The 15,107-nt window shown below is 32.4% G+C and overlaps 1 protein-coding gene and 1 pseudogene across 1 annotated transcript; both read left to right on the top strand.

The window, feature by feature from the left end:
• The first annotated feature begins 5,368 nt into the window (after nucleotides 1–5,368).
• LOC112997875 (heavy metal-associated isoprenylated plant protein 39-like) lies at nucleotides 5,369–6,163 on the top strand (annotated as a pseudogene).
• A 6,079-nt stretch (nucleotides 6,164–12,242) lies between these two features.
• LOC100306678 (uncharacterized) lies at nucleotides 12,243–13,139 on the top strand. Its single transcript, NM_001251675.2, has 3 exons — nucleotides 12,243–12,360; nucleotides 12,537–12,612; nucleotides 12,741–13,139. Exons 1-3 carry the CDS (start codon nucleotides 12,355–12,357, stop codon nucleotides 12,983–12,985), a joined length of 327 nt encoding a protein of 108 aa, NP_001238604.1. The 5' UTR covers nucleotides 12,243–12,354; the 3' UTR covers nucleotides 12,986–13,139.
• The last annotated feature ends 1,968 nt before the right edge of the window (nucleotides 13,140–15,107 follow it).

The raw sequence follows: 15,107 nt of genomic DNA, 5'->3' as shown, positions 1-15,107 counted from the left end.
ATTAAGCTCTAGGTTGGGCAACAATGATGTTTTAAAAAAAGCAAAAGCAGAAAGCAAATCCGCAAAAGGCGAGCAAAGCAAAAGGAGAATAAAGATCTCCAAATTTTACAAGGAAGGCACAAAAGTGCAATAAAGATTAATGTATAAGACAAATGGAGTAGAGTCCAACCAAAAAAGTTGAAATGAATAAAAGTACAAGCAAGACTCTCAAGGTTCTTACTCAATATAACCCTTAAACACTCTTTGAGCCTCTATGATCCTTTCTTTCATAGCCTTTTTACCCCCTGACCACGTTACAAGCCCAATAAAGCCCATGTGGATCAAGGAATGACTAATTTTGCTTTTGAGTTTGGATTCTGAAATATAACCCGCACACGCTTGTGATTGTTAAAAAAAAAACCCTGAGGTTTGCACTTGCACATTTGAGAAGAAAACTCATTCGACAAGGAGCTCATGGAAGATGCCCAAAGACAATTGTGTTAGTAGGGTACATATGATGGTAGTCGCTCATGCAGACTCCTTAGGATTCCTTTCGAATCCTAAGGTAGCCTTTGTTATATAAATTCTTGCGAGATTAGCCCATGTTATCAAGTTTCAGCAGGATAGACAGACCCATGGCATCGCTCTATGATCTTAAATTAGGAAAGTTTCACTTGGTCATATACTGAAGTGTAACAATCCATTTCCATCATTCAATGGTGCATGTGGTCGGTCCCAAAGCCTTATATTTCCTTGTTGTGTAGAATAATCAAATTTTTTAAACAAAAAAAGGGGGACGAACCCTAGGATCAATATTTTAGTTGATTGATTAAATGTCAAATGGCTCCATTGTCGACACCAAAAAATTGTCAAGTGATTAAATCAAAACATGCACTCTGAGGGAGTCCTCGAAGAGATTTGCAAAAGATAGAATGACGTTGCATGAATTATCACATCTTTCAGAAAGAGATAGTCAATCTGTGTTTTTCAAAAACAAAAAAAAAACAAAAAAACAAAAAGAAACAAAAAAAAGAAAAAGGAAAAAATATAATAAGAGAGGAAGAATGTCATGAGCATTGCACAATTCTCAACGTCCTCTATCTTTATGTTTCCTAGGACTCAATGTTCTCTGTCTTTATGTTTTCATAAGACTCAGTGTTCTCTGTCTTTATGTTTTCATAGGACTCAATGTCCTTTGCTTTATGTTTCATAGAACTCAAATTTTTTTATTTTATTTCTACACCATTCTTTTTTCTCCAAAGATTCTTCATTCTCATGTTGTGATCTTTCGAAGAATCATTTGAACACACTTAGTGTCTTTATCTTTACCTATCTTTTACTTTCAATAAAAGACAAGTAGAGAGGAGCAGATGTCAGACCCTAATTCTGTCCGGGTCCAAAAAAAAGGAAAAAAATAAAGAAAAGAAAGAAAACAAAAAAAAGAAAAGAAAAAAAGAAAAGAAGAAGAAGAAAAAACAACAGAGAAAATAAACAAACAAAGAAAGAAAACATGAGTAAAAAAAAGAGAAAAGGAAAAAGAAAGAAAAAAACGAAGAAAGAAAGGACACGTGAAATGAAAAAAGAAAAGAAAAAAAAGAAGAAGAAATAAAACTTAAAAGGAAAAAAGCAAAATAAGTAAAAAAAAGAAAAACTTTGTAACCTATTGGGCTCTTAAAGAGAACCCATTAGGTCAAAAAATGAAAATGCATAAAAGGAAAAGAGGAAAGTCTTAGAGGGGGAGGCACAGAGGAGAGTAGCACGGATCTCGAGGAAAGCCAACGAACTAATCACGTCATGTCATTTGGCCATGTCGTCAGAAAAGTGAGAGAGATCACTAGGTAACCCCTCATTCCTTCAGTCTCTCACGATCCCTTCTCCTCCTTTCCTCTTCCCTTCTTCTCTTCTCTCTCTCTTTTTTTTCCTTTTCTTCCTTCTGTCTTCCTTTTTTGCATGATATTGCTTTGTTTTGTGCTATCTCACCGGTGGGCACCTTGGCCGCTGGCGAGTTTCCTGCAGATTGAATCGCATTTGTGTTCATTTGTTATTCCGTTTTGTTTAGCTTTTTTTTTTCACGTTTCGCATTCACCTACATTTCTTCTTTCTTATGGTTTTGTTTGTGCCATCATGCCTCCGGCAATGCCTCCGCCGCTATCGCGTCGTGTTGCCACCGCCCTTATGGCGGTCTCGCATCACCTACAAGTGGTGCCAAGGGGAAGGCGCACCACCCTCCGTGGTGGTTCCCAAGTCTCGGGCCGTTTTGGGATTTAGGTCATTTAGGGTTGTTTCAACCCTGATGCCTAAATGCGGGTTGGGCCGGGTCGCTCTGACCCAGTTCCAACCCAATCCTAAAAAAAAAACAAAAATGCAAAAAAAAGAAACAACCATTGCCGTTTACACCACCTTTTTAATACATGCACCTTTTTTTTCGTTTTGGGCCTAGCTTATTTTTCCGAAGTTTGTAATATGGTGGAAAGGCTAGTCACACCACGTGTTTCATACATACACTTTTTAATTTTGGGCCTTGCCTATTTTTGCGAAGTCTGAAATAAAATGAAATTTACTATTTACACCTCTATTTTAACACATGCATCTTTTTCATTTTAGGCCTAACCTGTTTTTTTTTTAAGTTTAAAACAAAACAAAATTGATAGTTGCACCCCCTTTGTTATATGTGCCCCCCTACCACTTGGGATGGTAACTAGGCTCGCCATGTCAGCACTCCATCAGTGTTGACTAAGTCTAAGTCAACCCTTTGACTTTTTTTAAAAAATAATTATACATATTAGTAAATAGATTTTTATTTTATTGTATTTTTTTATTGTCTCTATCGTTTATTCTTTAATGTATTTTTTTTATCATAGCTTGTTAGTTAGTTTAATTAATATTGTACTGTAAATATCTCGTTATTCATCTTATTTTTCCCACGTTTCAATCTTGCATCCTTAATTACTAAGTGTACTCCTCACTTTTATTTTGTCCCTTTCCATTTCCATTCTATTTATTTGATTTCGTAGCATTGTGTCAAATATTTATTTATTTTTGCAAATCCGCATTAGCATTCTTTAGTACTGGTTTTCGTTCTGTGCACTATATGTTGGTGGGTCTTCGACTTGTTTGATGGTATTTCATTAACGTGTGAATAAATTTTGTGAATGACACATGCTAGGTCTTCGACTTGCTTGAGTTCAAAAAGTTTACCACAAAAGTAAAATATTTTCAAAAAATGGTAACATTCTCAAATAAATAATCCCTCAATGTTATATGCACTTCATGCTGGGTCTTCAACTTGCTTGACAGTGTTTTAATAAAGTGAGTAAATTTTGTGGATGACATGTTGGGTCTCCAACTTGCTTGACTTATCATAGTTTGCCACAAAATCAAAACCTTTCAAAATAAAATAAAAAAATAAAATAAAATAAACACGAAAACACTTTTTTCTACAAAAAACTACGTAAGTCTGATTTTCTCATTGCACCTGGGGATACGTAGGAGCAAGGACAAATCCCTTGTCGACAAAAAAAAAAAACTAAAAAAATAAAATCCTTTTTAAAATAAAAATAAAAATTTGATTCCCTTTCTAAATGAAAGAAAATATAACAAAATATAAATTATTTTTTCAAGGGAAGATAAATAATTAAAAGTCACTTTATTTTTTAGCACACTTGATTAAAGGCTATCATTTTCATGACAGGCACATGGGTACTAACACCTTCCCCATGCGTAAATGACTCTCGAATCTTTTTTCTGAAATCGTAGATCATTCCTTATCTTTTTTGGTTTTTTCGACGTTTTTCTTAAATAAACGTTGGTGGTGACGCCCTAAGTTTTTCATTTTTTTGGGAAATAGTTTATTTATTTATTTAATTTTTATTTCGTCATCCCGTCGTGACCTACGTTGCGACACTTACTATATGTTTTAAGTACGAGTCTTCAAGATTCCCATTCATTTTCAGCCACATAGCAAGACCAACATTTATCTATTAGTGTTCACCTTCAAGCACTAGTCTTGAACCATTTAGCAATTTGACATCTAATGGGGTTACCACTTCAAGAGGTACCTACAGTAAGGAAAATCACCTCAATTGACTGAATGTGAAAACCAAAGACCTACTCTAACTGGGTAAGTGAGGAAGGCTATCTACATTTGAAGTTAGGAATCCCCAAACTTTCAAAAGATGATTGACCAATGTAGCGTGTAGAGTATGGAGACACGACTTGATAACATGCAACATTATTATGACCAAGCATGCTAAATCTTATTGAAGCAATTATTTTTCTTCGCAAGGCAATGAAAAAATTATCATCGATTAAGTTCTCATGATATATCATCCTTTTGACATAATAAACATACATAATTATAGAATCACAGGACAAAACTTTGGGCAAAGCAACTAAGTAATGCATATATAGGCAAATAGTCAAACATTCAAATACAAAGAATAAAACATGCATGATAAATTAAAACCAATGGTGGAAAATGCCCATGCTCGTTATTCCAGGTAATGTCCATTCTTTTTTGGCATTGAATGATTGTAAGAAAATAAACCAAACTTGATGAAAATCTCATATCAAATGGAATAATTTGCCAAACAAAATGAAAGGAAATCTACTATCAAATTCATTTTGGGTGACATTAAATAACAACTTACAGAAATAAACAACACACTGTAATAATGTTACAATAGAAAATATAAGAACCATCACTCAGATATAAAAAAGAATATTTACCCCTACTTAGTAGAATAGTAGAAGCTCCAACCTTTTGTGCATTCCATACCCTCAAAGCAAAGAAACAATATGCGAAAGGAACACATAAAAAATACTTAGAATACACCCAAGCAGCATATCAAGACTTGGTCATACTTATAACATGTCACTTATGCGAAATACTAAACCAAGGAACCAAAAACACTTCCCAAGCAAAGCAAAACTAGCTGCAAAATCTCATAGCCACAGAAACAAAATCACACCCTAAAATCAGACCAGCAAAACCTGAAACCTTAAAATCAAACATGAAAAGATTAGAGGGTAAGAGAATTTTACTTCCTCGATCGAGCAAAACGGTAGTGGGAAGAGCACTGGGTTTGGATTTGAAGGAAATCCCATACTCATCAAACTCCTTGCAACCCTTTTTGTTGTCCTTTGGGTACAAAATATTCCCAACGATGCTGCCTTCGTATTGGAGTATCCTGAAGTTCCAAATTGCCCTATCATGCGTGCCCTTGATGTTGTCCGATGATGTCACTGTCAAGCTGTTCTTCTCCACCACGAATTTTGCCATTGACGATGGCAGTGAAAGGAACAACACCAGAAACCCTAGAAAGAACAACGACTGAGAGTGGGTGAGGGAGACTACAATCGAGGTGAGGAAGGTCATGCATGAGGAACAATGGCTGATCGAGGGCATGTACAGGTGAGCTAGGGATTTGAAAGGTGACGCGGTGACAATTTTGTAATTAGAGGGAATGAAAACCACGATGATTTTACGTAAAATCGTTGTGGTTTTCATTCCCTCTAATTACAAAATTGCTACCGCATGACATTCTAAGACGATTCCACATAACCATATTAAAATGTGTATCGTAAAAAATATTTTTTTAGTAATGATTTCCTCTCCATCCCCTAATCAATGTTTTTCTAATTGTGTTTAATTTCTCATAACTATATATATTTCCTTTCATGTTTAGAAGTAATCGTTGGTTCCTAGTAGCTCTTTATGGTATTTGTTGTCCAACAGAAAGTCATATTAAAGGTGGCCTTACATGATGATAGAATCAAGAAAAAAGCTATGAAGACAACATCTGGCCTTCCAGGTATCAAAATTTTCACTTTACTTCAACTTCTTTTCATTTCAAGAAACAAAATTCATATCATACAGTTTAAATAATTCATTGATTTTTGAACAAATTTCTATTTGTAATTATTTTGCAGGGCTCGAATCAATTTCTATTGACGTTAATGACATGAAATTAGTCTTATTGGGGGACATTGATCCAGTGTCAAAGCTACGAAAGTGGTGCACACTGAATTAGTTTCAGTTAAACCAGCAAAAGAAGAGAAGGTTCCCGAAGAAGTGCATGTTCCTGTTTACGAACCCTATCCCCTTTAATATCATATGACACCACCACTTTATTTGTATAGTTAAAATTACTTGGTTTGAAATTTTGAAGAGAATCCTATATAGTGCCTTTGTCATCTGCTAAAGTTTAGAATATTAGAAAGATTGATAAAAGAAGACATAGTACGTAGTCATTTTTGTTGGTTTTATTTCAATTTTTCGTGCATGCATGGTCTATTAGATTGAAGACGATTGTGTGTCCAAGGGAGTAAATTGAACATGCATGCAGTATACTCTGTAATAATTAGTGGTGTATGATCGGACTTTGTTTGTCACAAGTAATTAATAACAAAAGATTTGAGTGGAGAACATTCGCTTCTTAATACTTTTTCCCATCACTTTGAAATTTAAAATATCTATATCGATTTATTACTATTAGTATATAATAATTTAAAACTTATATCACTTGAATAATTATATTATTAAAAATGGATTTGTCCAACTTGAAGCACTACTAAAGTTGTTTAATATGACGTGCCAACAACGACGGTTGGCAGAAACCGTGTTTAAAGAAGACAATATAATGGTAATGTTGTAATTAAGTTCATTAATAATGAAAATAATTTTTGAATAACCATCTTAAAATTGTAAGTTTAAGGATGGTTATTCAAAAAATCATCTTTGAATGATTATGCTTTTTTTCTCTCTTATCTTATCGTGTAACACACTCCCTTTATTTCTCTCTCTCTCTCTTATTCTTGTTTTCTCTGTCTTGACTTTTCTCGCTTTCTCTCCCTCTAGTGGAGGATGGTGTGGGTCTGGATGTAAGATGCCCTCAACGACGTTGACAAGGAGGAGGACATCATCGTTGAGTCGAGCAGCAGTGGAAACCTCGTTGTAGAAGTCGATGTGGTCGGGCAGTGGGGAACCTTCTTGCTCTTCTTGCCCTTTAGTGGTGCCTTCTCGGTCCATGACCGTGACATTGTAGGCGGCACGAAGGGCGGGAATGACAGCTCGTGGATGGCAATCGGCTTCACCTTCGACGTCTTGGAATAGTCGAACTGAAACTCGAACGGCGCGGTGGGGAGTAGGTACAACACGCCGGAATCCCCAATTACGATGCCACCATCTCGGGGAACTAGCCGGTGGTACTTGGAGCGGCGGTGGTGTTTGAGGGTTTTTGGCGGCTGTGGTACTTGGAACTGGCCTGTGGTTCGGGTTTTTTGTGGGGAGGGGGGTATTTGGTTGATGTTCCACGGGGATAAAGGCATTACTGGTATGCTAGATCTTCCTTCACAGTAATTATATTAGAAAATTGTATTTGTCTTAGTAGTGTCATTCTCAAGCTTAAAGTTGAGTGCATGCTTTGCTTTCCCATATTCAGACTATTTTATATCAAATATTTGTTATGCAAAATGCAGGCTTAACCCCGTAGTATTTGCTTTATTGCTCTGTAATTTCCGGCATACTGGCTTGCTTTACTACAGATTACTTTTTTTTCTTGCAACGAAAATTTCTCTGTTTGGGTAAAAATTTGAAATAATGAGTTGATTCATGATTTCATGTAGAGGTCGAACACATTGGCATAGACATCTGCTATGACATTCGATTTCCAGAACTAGCTATGATATATGCTACTAGAGTTTTTTCCAGTACTATGCTTGAAAACAATTAATCTTGCTCTACTTTTGATTGGTTGACTTTGATTTGAGTTCTCCAAAGTGTTTTATCCATGCCACCTAAGTGCCATTAGCATCATAGAGTAGCTATTTCGATTTTTTCGGGTGTGGAAGAGAAATTGGTTCACATACATTGGGCAACACTCCCTGTGTATTTTTTATTTCAGGGTTATACTAAAAGAAATTTCAAATCCATATTTCTTGGTATGATATTTCATTCCCATTATTATGTTATTTGCCAATTATTTATCTGTTTTTATACAGGCTGTAACCTGGAAGTTTTATTTGAGATTAATTATCCAGTTGTGTTGATTTGTTTTCAAATCCACACAACTATTATTATTATTATTATTATTATTATTATTATCTTGTTCAAAGCCTTGACAAACTTACGGTATCAGTCAATTTTTGACTTCAGGTGCTCACTTACTCTGCTACCCTGGGGCATTTAACATGACAACTGGATCATTACATTGGGAGTTATTGCAGAGGGCAAGGAAGTAATGGATACAACTTAATGAAACATTTAACAGTAATTACTTTCATTTCTTTCTCCGAACTCATCCTTATCTTTGGCACTGCAAACCTTTTTTATTTTAACTTTAATTATTATATTTATGATTAAGCAGTAATTACTAATCAACATTCTATTGCTAATCTGTGTTTTGCTTTTTTACATGCAGGGCTACAGATAATCTGCAGGTAATGGCCCCTTTGAACTTATGTTACTTTTAATGCATGTACACTAACATTTTAATTTAAAAGTATATAAAATTTGAAATCATCTAATCGTTTTTATTTATTTATTATTTATTTAGTGTAGTTCTTGATGGATGAACCAAATAAGAGGCTTGAAACAGTAGCTTTGAATTGAGAGATACATAGTGAATGAGAAATCAAACCCCCCAACCCCATTAGGAATTTATAGTAGATGTGTGATAAGTTCTTGAAAGCATATGCTAAGGGAAGGAAGGTACTATCCACATTTGCAAGGTACGATCGCAACGGCTCGTATTATAATGAGATAGAACGTGTTAAATTGGCATTGAATAAGAGAAAACTTGAACACTAACTGTACGCATACATTATATGTTCTAACATGTTCTCAAGCTGGAGCATATATATTAATTATTTTTATCTTGTAAGTTGTAAAATATATAGTTGATTTGAGGAGTTAGCAAAAATATCTGCCAGATAATTGCAGCAGGAATTTCTCAGGAGTTATGTTTTTACACATATTCCACTTAAGTTTATTTACCTTGAGTGGAATGGTTTGATATCTCTCGAAAAGAACATGTTGCAACAGCTGTATTTGACAACATATAATTGCCAGGTGTGGAATGTGATTCCATGTTTTAAAACTTAGTTTTCTCAGATGGGACTGTATTTGGTCCAAACCTTAGTACCTTTATACTGAAGGAACAACTTTTGAAGATATCTTTATATAAGTTCTTTTGTCTATCTTTTTTCTGTTCATCTAATGCTTTTGAGAATTGGACGACAAAGCTAAATGAATAAATAAATAAATAAAAGAAAGTTAAATAAACTAATTAAATATATTCACCTGTATATTTCCACCCTAAGTGTGATGAGTTGTCAGCATTAACTTATGTATGCAATTCATCTTCCCTACATATATTCTTAATTGACTTGTAGGTTCCTATACCTATTTTTTTTTTTTTTTAAATTTCCCTCTTTCATGAAATGGCTGAAGATAAATGATTGACTTGTGGTTGCAGGATCTAGAAAATTCAGATCAATGGAAAGCGTGGATTTGACTTGTGGCTGCCTGAAAGTCCCATGTTCAAATTCTAGAAACTACCTAAACAGGTAAGGCTGAATCCATTCTAGTAAATTCTAGCTTGTGGATTGGTGAAGTAATCCCCTTTAGTTTTTGTTTTTTTTTCTTTTGTGGATCTCGGTGTTGTGACTTTTTGGTTCATGGTCAAGCATTCTTTGTGTTCCTGTGGAATAGCATATTTGGTTTGTATTTTTTTTTTTTTGGCGTTTACAGCTCTTGAGTTTGTGCTAACTGAAACATTGCAATGTAATAATGCCTTTGTGATTTATATCAACCGATTGACCTTGCTTTTTTAGAGCTCAAATATAATAATACAAATAATTCTAATATAATATCCAAAATATGCAACACGGAACTTTCTGGAAGACTTCCTTAAAGGCAATGTTAACTTGACTCCTTTTTATTTGATCTATAATTTAAAATGATCATAAAAGACTCTACTACATTAATTATAAAATTAATCCAAATGATTCTTTTTACAATAGTATCTAATAATTGTGTAATTGGTTTTTTTTATTACCCTTAATTAGAATGTGGTTGTTAGTGTTATAAAAATTCTTATAAAATAAATAAAAAAACCTTTATAATATAATAAATTTGTTCAAAATTATCCCATATAGACTTTTGATGTCATAGTTTTTTCATCACCATTAATTCTTTATTTTTGTATATATATTTTTTATTGTAGAAAAAAATTATATAACTATTTTAATGCATTATTAATGTTAAAAATTCGTATCAAGATGATTTATTTCTAAATGATTAATATATTTTTTAGAATATTTAATGATTTAATTGCATTTCCCTATTTCACAATTGCTTGTATTGGTAGCATAATTAATTGTCGAGAGTGAAACAAATTGTAATAACACAATTATGATGTTGTATATAGACACATATGTCTAACATACTATTTTAATTTTTTTGAAAGAAAGACATTTTAAGACTATTCTCTAGAAAATCATCATAAAATTCTCAATTTTGATTTTTTTTAAAAATATATTCTAAGATAATTTTTTGAATAATCATCTTAGAAAATTTACATTTTAAGATGATTTTTGAAAAAATCGTACCAGAATTCTCATTCTTTGAAAAAAAATTCTAAAACAATCTTAAAAAATTTATATTCTAAGACGACTTTTGTAAAAAATCATCTTAAAATCCTCAATTTTTATTTTTTTTAAAAACATTCTAAGATGATTATTTGCTTGAAAATCATCTTAGAATGATAGTTTTTTTGAGACGATTTTTTAAGAACCATCATTATAAATGGAGACACATTCCACGATGTTGGATACCACAACGATTAAAAGTTGTTGTCGAATGCATAAGAGAACCCAAGTGGTAAAACTTTTTCTTAGTAGTGAACACTTGAGAACAAAGAATTGTCTAAGTCATATAAGGAGTATCAAACACCCTCTCAAGCTTTTATTTGTTATTTTGGAATTATAAGATTAATTTAATAATTGAAGAGAGAAGAAAAAATACAAAAAATTATGAGTTCGAATCTTTTTTACTAACAAATTAATAACTAATAACATTTGCCCGTAAAAACACACTCTCAAACTCGGGATTGCTTATGATGTGAAGATTTTGCCGGGTAATTAAACATCAAGAATAGATAGACTTATCATATTAAAAATAATAAGAAAAATGAACATATTTTGTGGGCAGACATATGCTAGAGTGAAGCAAGCACATATAGTGATAACATTTGTCCTTGGGCCTACTTGTTTACAAATTAAGTGGGATGAGGTGGAGGTAAGTACGAGGGTAATGCCTATAATTTGCACCAGTGCAGATTATAAATACATCATGTAACCTTATTTCTAATAAATAAATAGAAACACATTATTTTACTCTCAAGGACGTAGACATATTATTGAATCTCGTTAAATATTGCTTGTCTTTGAGTGTGTTTAGTCTGGTTTATTTTAAATTCCAGTTGCATGCATATGATGCTGAAAATCAAAGGATTTTAATTTAAGTAGGATTAAGACAGTATATGGATTGTGATTTTATCAAGAGGCAAAAAGAATCTAATGTCAAAGTAAAAGTGAGGTGAGTAAATTGTATAAATTCAAGTGATTTGGACATGTAAAAAGCATGTCTCTAGAGGCACAAGTGAAAAGAGTAAATTGTTTAAATTTTAGTGAAAAAGAGAGGAAGAAATATCTCAAGAATCAAGATAAATAATATTTATGAAATTTAGTCTTTAACCGGCCGTGCTAAATCACATAATGTGTGATTTATATATGTAATTGACTTCGAAATAAGACTTTACTGTTGTCTTCGTGGGCCAATTAGTAGACGTGAATTCATTGCCAGCCACCAAAACAATCCAAAATTAATTCCCAACTGCATCATCATCCTTATTATTAATATTTTCGGGATATAACCACGAAGCAAGATGTACTATCATTTTCCGTCATTGGACCCCAAAATATGATAAAGGCCTTCAATGATTACAGTTTTTATAATATCATTGGTTCACTTTTTCCGTAAGGAACTATGTAGGGCAGACGCAAAACTTAAAGATGACACGGTTTCTGTTATAAGAAAAACATGACACGGTTTCTGCCGCGTGAATTATTGTTATGTATTTAACAAACAAATTGTACTAAAGTTTTGAAGACTATACTATTTGATGAGTTGACTTGACTTGACCATGTCTCACGACATACTACTATAGTACTATAAATATAGCTCATTCTCAGCCATGCTTATCACAACTTCATTAGCAAAACAAAAGCCATAGGTTACTACTCTTCGCCTTTTCCTTTGCAATTGTTACCAAACAATTCTTGCTTAGCCCTTACAAGCAAGCATTAACAACAATGAAGGTCAGAACTAGACTCTTTTATTTCCCCTCCTTCCCCTTACCAATGCATGAATCACGTTATTGAATTTTCTGAGATTTTTATTTGACTGTTTCCTTAATTTCACGTTTTATAGATGTAGCTAGAAGTGATTAATTGTTGGTTCTTAACAGCTATTTTTTACATTTGCTGTGTAACAGAAAGTAGTGTTAAAGGTGGGCTTACATGATGATAGAATCAAGCGAAAAGTTATGAGAACAGCATCTGGTCTTTCAGGTAAATCAAAATTTTCAACCCTACTGTATACAACTTTGCTTTTGTTTTAAGAAGCAAAATACATATCACATGAAGCATCAAGGAATCAAGGATTTATTAACAACACTGTGTTTGATATTATCTTGCAGGGGTTGAATCAGTTTCTATTGACATGAAAGACGAGAAAATGACCTTATTAGGGAACATTGATCCAGTGAATGCAGTGTGCAAGCTACGAAAGTGTTGTCAAACTGAAATAGTTACAGTTGGTCCAGCAAAAGAGGATAAGGAGAAAGAGAAGGTGGAGCCAGTAAAAGAACCTGTTCCTCTCAAACTCTATGATGCCTATCCCTATTATTATCAAATGACACCCCCACTGTATATGTATAGTTAAAATGTAACATAGGCTAGAAGTTTTGAAGAGAATCCTATAAAGCTGTGTCATCTGCTAAATTTTAGAATATTGAATATTAGGAGTATTATTTTCAGCAAAAAAAATAAAATAATGCATGTATGCATGCCTTCGTAATGTCTTTGGCTTTTCCTGCAACACACGTCTTCTTATAGTATAGTTTATTGGAAGTAAAGGCATCATAATGAATGTGAATGACACAAGTTTACACTACTTGTAGCTGCCATCACGTTTTAATTTAACCACTATTAATTTTTCTGTTAAATACTACAATAACTATATTATTGTAGTCTTAGGAACTACTAGTTATTCTCGCAGGTTCTTTATTGCTTTGCCTACAATAATTACAATTATATTATCCATAAAATATACAGTGGTTATAAAATATAGAATTTCGTGATACATTTAATACTTTTATAATGTTACTTCACTTAAAAAAAGAGTTTGAAAATGTTAGTAGGCATGATAAAAAAAAAAAGTTGTCATACAGAAAAGGAAAAGTTATACTATAATTTATATTCTGTTCTATTATCTTTCTAAATGATGAAACGAAATATTTATTCCGTTCTTTTATGAATAATCCAACCAATAGAATAGTTTTTTTAATCCACTCCATTATATTCTCATCCATTACATTGTTTATCACGCACCCAAACATACCCCAGGAAGAAAATGATACGCATACGCTTTCTTAGAGTGAGCATATATAACAATGCTTAAGGTGTGTATTGGGTATATATATAAATCAGCTAAAAGAATAATATATAACGATTAACCGCAAACCCATTTACATATATTCCATCATATCCTCCAATTATATGGGATCCAGTAAGTGGTTGTGCATTATTTACTAGATTGCACACTATAATAATAGACAATTCCCCACTAACAGAGACCATCAATCAAGCCCCCTCTATCTCAATGCTTTCTACATTCAGATGCATTAATTACAATTTCGAAAAGAATTCCTACACTCTCTGTACTCATCCGTTCCTCACACAATAAATTCCTTCAATGGCTTTCAATAGATGTTCTCTTATAGGTTGATTTGATTTTCAGACAGTTGATGCTAGTTTTCCTGCAAAGGCTCAATTCACAAAGCCTCTGAAAAGAGGTTACTCTGTTTGTGTTTTTTTTTTTAATGAACCTTGACGGAAACTTCATAACAATTTAAGAGATTTCAACTAGGTTGACACCTCTTAAGAATTGATCCTAAGACACTCACCAAGAAAATAGATTTAATAATCCAAAAGAAATCCAAAACTCGAGTAATTGACTAATTATTGGTATTGTTTTCCTAAAATAAATCTATGGAAAATTATTTAATTTTTATAACAAATTTTTATATAATGTAAAAATTATATAAAAATTTCTTTTAATATTTATATAAGTTGTATAAAAAAAATTGGTGTCCCCAGGTGGTCTCCCACCTAGACCGTCCTCATGGCCACCACTAGACTAGATGTAATTATAGGGATATTTATAATCAAACCAAACTAAGCATAAAATCAAAAATTGACCAAAAAATAAAAAATCACAAAAAAATCAATGATTATTGATTTAGTTTGGTTTTTTTAATTTTCAAATTGCATGATTGAGTATGGTTGGTGGTTTGACACGCAAAAATCAAACCATCCCAAAATGCATTGTGTAATTTTCTAGAAACTATTGTTGCAATTAATGTTTGTTGTTGGATATCTATTTTCTAAAATTCTCATAGTTGGAATCAAGTATTATGTGTCAAATTCAATAATTGGAATCTAAAATTAAGTATTATACTTTTAAGTTGAATGATTTATTATTTAAGTTGAATGATTATAATTCAATTGAAAAATAATTATCATTTTACTTCAAGTTCAATTATTGAAACTTTTATTGTTCATTTATATAATTATATCGTTGATTATTAAACTAGTTATTAGCCAAGTTTTATTTAATTAATAACAAAATTTTTGTAAATATTTTTTTAATAATTTTTAAATTACAAAAATAAAGCAAACAAATTAAAAAAATAATTTAATTTAATTTAAATTTTATAAATAATTTAAATCAAATCAAATTAATATTGCACTTAATTTTAAATCAAAATTACATCAAACCGTAT

The sequence above is a fragment of the Glycine max genome, chromosome 9 (genome assembly GCF_000004515.6).
Source record: "Glycine max cultivar Williams 82 chromosome 9, Glycine_max_v4.0, whole genome shotgun sequence".
In the NCBI taxonomy this organism is placed as follows: domain Eukaryota; kingdom Viridiplantae; phylum Streptophyta; class Magnoliopsida; order Fabales; family Fabaceae; genus Glycine; species Glycine max.
This window is presented reverse-complemented; position numbering and strand designations above follow the sequence as displayed.

What these genes read in the sequence shown, in the direction of transcription:
- LOC100306678 (NM_001251675.2), top strand. An exon ending in AACAGCATCTGGTCTTTCAG is followed by an intron (nt 12,613 to 12,740) that starts GTAAATCAAAAT and finishes ATTATCTTGCAG; the next exon opens with GGGTTGAATCAGTTTCTATT.